Here is a 3,657-nt window from a genome sequence, read left to right as displayed (position 1 = left end):
ACGTATATATGTTGGCTCTCTAAAAACAAAAATCACCACATTCTGCGGTTTCGACCTCCATATTTTTCGAACCAGTGACGGATTTTTTGGGACGGGGGTGCGCGTCGCAAATCCCCGTCGTATTGTCCATTCGATGAATCGCGGCGGGGGTTCCCTCCGGCCAGGAATCGTCGATGTCGACGCGCGTCTGTATAGTCGCCGAGTCTCGTCCCGAGACGATCCTTGATTGAAGGTCGCAACGTTGGTTCGTGCGGTGGAGTTCTCCTCGTTGGGCTCCGATGGTCGAAACCGAGCCGTCGGTGAACACCGTTCAAACGAGCGACCCCAAGCGGTTGTTTATCGTTGGTGTTGCAGCGGACACCCAATCGATTCTTGACCGAGATCCGCGGCGTGTCATCAAACTGCCGGCGATAGACCATCGGTCCGCCCAGTCGAGCCTTGATAAAACCCCGTAGGTTTTCGGTCGTCCTGTCGTCATCTTCGTCGAACGTGAGTCTTCGTCGAACTCCGCACGCTCGATTTTGATCGTAGTCGAAATCAACCCGTCGTCTGTGGACACGGGCCGGTCGAAACTCAGTTGTTGTGTATCCGTCGTAATAACGACCATCGTTCGCGTTGAAAGAGGCGCCGTTGTCATCGTAAAACCGACGGCGATTCCTGTGTCGGGGATATCGGCGTTTTCTACGTTGAGGTTTTTCTTCAGCAACAGAAGCTTCTTGGACAACGTCGTCCTCGTGTGTGGGAGAGGAGTTTGTTTTCAACGCGGACTCTCGAGGCTCGTCATTGACGCGTTGAGGAAGGACGCTCGCGTTCTTTTCGTGTTCTATATTCTTCAGTGGTTCCGTGTCTCTTCCAATAGCGGGATAACACATTATCGACATATTGTTCAACGTGTCAGTTATACCGTCGAGGCTGAGACCGTCGTCTTCGTTCTTTGATTCGTGGTACGAATCGTCAGAGTCAAACTCGAGGAGTTGCATCTTTGTTGAGGCGCTCGAGTCGTATGATACGATCGCCGGTGCTGAGTTTTATATATACACACTAGGTAGCGTTTATTAGATCATGGTCGGTCGGGATGTGTGTAAATATATGTTGTTTCGTCGGATATGTTGTTTCGTCGGTCGGAAATAATAAAAAAGTCGGTCGGGAACTATGTAATAACAAGCGTTGTTGTTATTTTCAACGCCGGTGCTGAGTTTTATATATACACACTAGGTAGCGTTTATTAGATCATGGTCGGTCGGGATGTGTGTAAATATATGTTGTTTCGTCGGTCGGAAATAATATGTTGTTTCGTCGGTCGGAAATAATATGTTGTTTCGTCGGTCGGAAATAATATGCTGTTTCGTCGGTCGGAAATAATAAAAAAAAGTCGGTCGGGAACTATGTAATAACAAGCGTTGTTGTTATTTTCAACGGTCAAATATCGGCAACGAGCGCWATGGATCTCCGGTATCTCGGCGCCGCAACGACAGAAACATAACCGGGYTCGTCAACAACGTAGTGTCTGTAATAACACTTTGATCTGTAGCGACACTCGCCCAGCTGGAAATACCTGCACGGTATCGTTTTCATATGCGCCATAAAGTTCGCGATTGCGCCGGCCTTTTCTTTGGGGTCAACAATCCATTTTTTGGACGGTACGTAAAAATGCACCTTATTGCGACACATCGGACAACACTTGTTTACACCGGAACTCACGTTAGCCTTGTGCCACAATTTTATGCATTGTAAGCAGACGCAATGTTGACAGCCGGGTAACAATCCAAACATTTGCGGCGATTCTTGTTTCGAGTCCACGGGCTCGAAACAAACCACACAGGTGGGAACTGTAGACTCCGTGTCCATAGCGTAGGAAAAAAAAATACAAGACCCGCTGCTTTCGGTGCGATCCGGTCGACTGTCGGAGCGATTACAAACCGTTAACAAGTTTTGCGCATATTTATATACACATCGGTCGGACAATTTAATCGAACCGTTTATAGTGTATCACCACCACCGTCGGTCGGATTCAGTTGGCGYGGTCGTAGTCGCTCTCCTCGTCGTTTGACTCGTATACGCCCATATCCCTTCGTGTAGTTAACCGTCGGTTACGTTCGACTCGCGTTACYGGCTGTTTTTGGTCTTGTTGTTGCGGTTCTGTAGGTAGAGAAGGGTATAATCTATGATAGGGAATCGGGTTTGCGCTACTACTCGCGGGCGGTTTTTGTTGATACGAGCGAGACGATTGGTCTTCTCGTTGTACTAGACTGTTGTTTGGTAATGCGCGCTGTTGTTCGAATGGCAGCGGTGCGGACGTGACCGTGTTAGTGGCATAATCGGTACCGTTGCGATCTTGATATTGTTGCCGCTCTTGAGGAACGTTGTAATGTTGCTGCGACGACACCGGTTGTTGACCGTTAAAACACAAGTGTGCTAGACCGCCCGGTGAAGGTTCGCTCGGCGGAGCCGATGGATAAACAATAGATGCGCGACCGTCGAGCCAGGAAGGCGGTATGTCGGACAAATGAGACCTAAGCCTCTTGGTGCTATGCGCCGGAGAGTAAAACGAGGACAAAAAGGACGACCCGTCTGTTGCGACCGCACCGTGGGACATACAATATCGGAATAACAAGAATATATAATACCTGGCGAGTTTATTATGATTTGAAGCTATRTGCGACGGTATAGTGGCGCAGCCGATACCTTGCGACTTGCATTGCATCGAATGTAACGAGTTAAGGTCYGCGCATGGTATAAATAACGCGTCGGCCCCTTGCCACATTTGCCGAAGACGCGTTAACGTTTCCTGTCTTATCGCTGTATCCTTGAGAGTATTAAAGAAGCCTATGGCGGGTGCGCCCGCGACGATTAGAACCTCAAATAGCTGTATCGACGCCGTTTCCACGAAACGGATTTCTCGTCGCACGTCGATCATGTCGATTGAACGCGCGTCGTCGGCGTGAATGTTCGAGGTCCGCGGCGATGGCTACGAATCAGCAGAAAAACACCAATCCGGAAATTTTGCTACAACTGGCGGAGAGGTTGAAATTGTTTCACGTGAAAACWATACCGTACAACGATTCGCAACATCTCCGAGAATGGCTAGGGGCTACGCACGACAGTCGATTCGTGTTAGAGGAGGACGCGCGAACCGCGCTTGATAACTACATTAGGAGTAGCGGACGAACCGATATACGGGCAATCGATGTCCGCGAACGCGTGGATTCGATATCTCCGCAGACGACGCGTTTCGTCGTATTTGTTTCCTCGAATTCCTCCAAGACCAAGTCTTATCACTCTATAGTTCTGTTTCTGATCTACGGCCACGCGGACTCGAGTGTTAATAACACAGAGCGACTTAATTGTCAGAATTACATACGAGACATCGGCAACCGTACGCAAAACTTCCAATTGTTTGGTTTGTTTTCGAGCCGCACGAGCGTGGCGCACGATGTGTTGTCGAAACAACAAGAGTCAAAACCGGTTTTTCGCGGCTACAAACCGTCGGAATATAAAACCACCGCGTGTCGACAGTACGCGGTCTGCGACGCGTTCCAGGGAACGTACAGTAACACCACCGACAAACCCGGCACGGAGGGGCGAAACGACTGGACCGTATACGCTAATATTCCCCAATTTCGAGACGAAACCGTCGTACCGGACTTGGAAAAATAT

The 3,657-nt window shown here is 49.4% G+C and overlaps 1 protein-coding gene across 1 annotated transcript; it reads right to left on the bottom strand.

The window, feature by feature from the left end:
* Positions 1-28: 28 nt before the first annotated feature.
* LOC106535905 (uncharacterized) lies at positions 29-794 on the bottom strand (the record flags this gene model as incomplete). Its single annotated transcript, XM_014033052.1, is given in 1 exon segment — positions 29-794. A coding segment is annotated over 1 exon segment (762 nt), but the record flags the coding sequence as incomplete, so codon positions are not given.
* Positions 795-3,657: the final 2,863 nt, after the last annotated feature.

The sequence above is a fragment of the Austrofundulus limnaeus genome, unplaced genomic scaffold (assembly GCF_001266775.1).
Source record: "Austrofundulus limnaeus strain Quisiro unplaced genomic scaffold, Austrofundulus_limnaeus-1.0 Scaffold1610, whole genome shotgun sequence".
Taxonomy (NCBI): Eukaryota; Metazoa; Chordata; class Actinopteri; order Cyprinodontiformes; family Rivulidae; genus Austrofundulus; species Austrofundulus limnaeus.
This window is presented reverse-complemented; position numbering and strand designations above follow the sequence as displayed.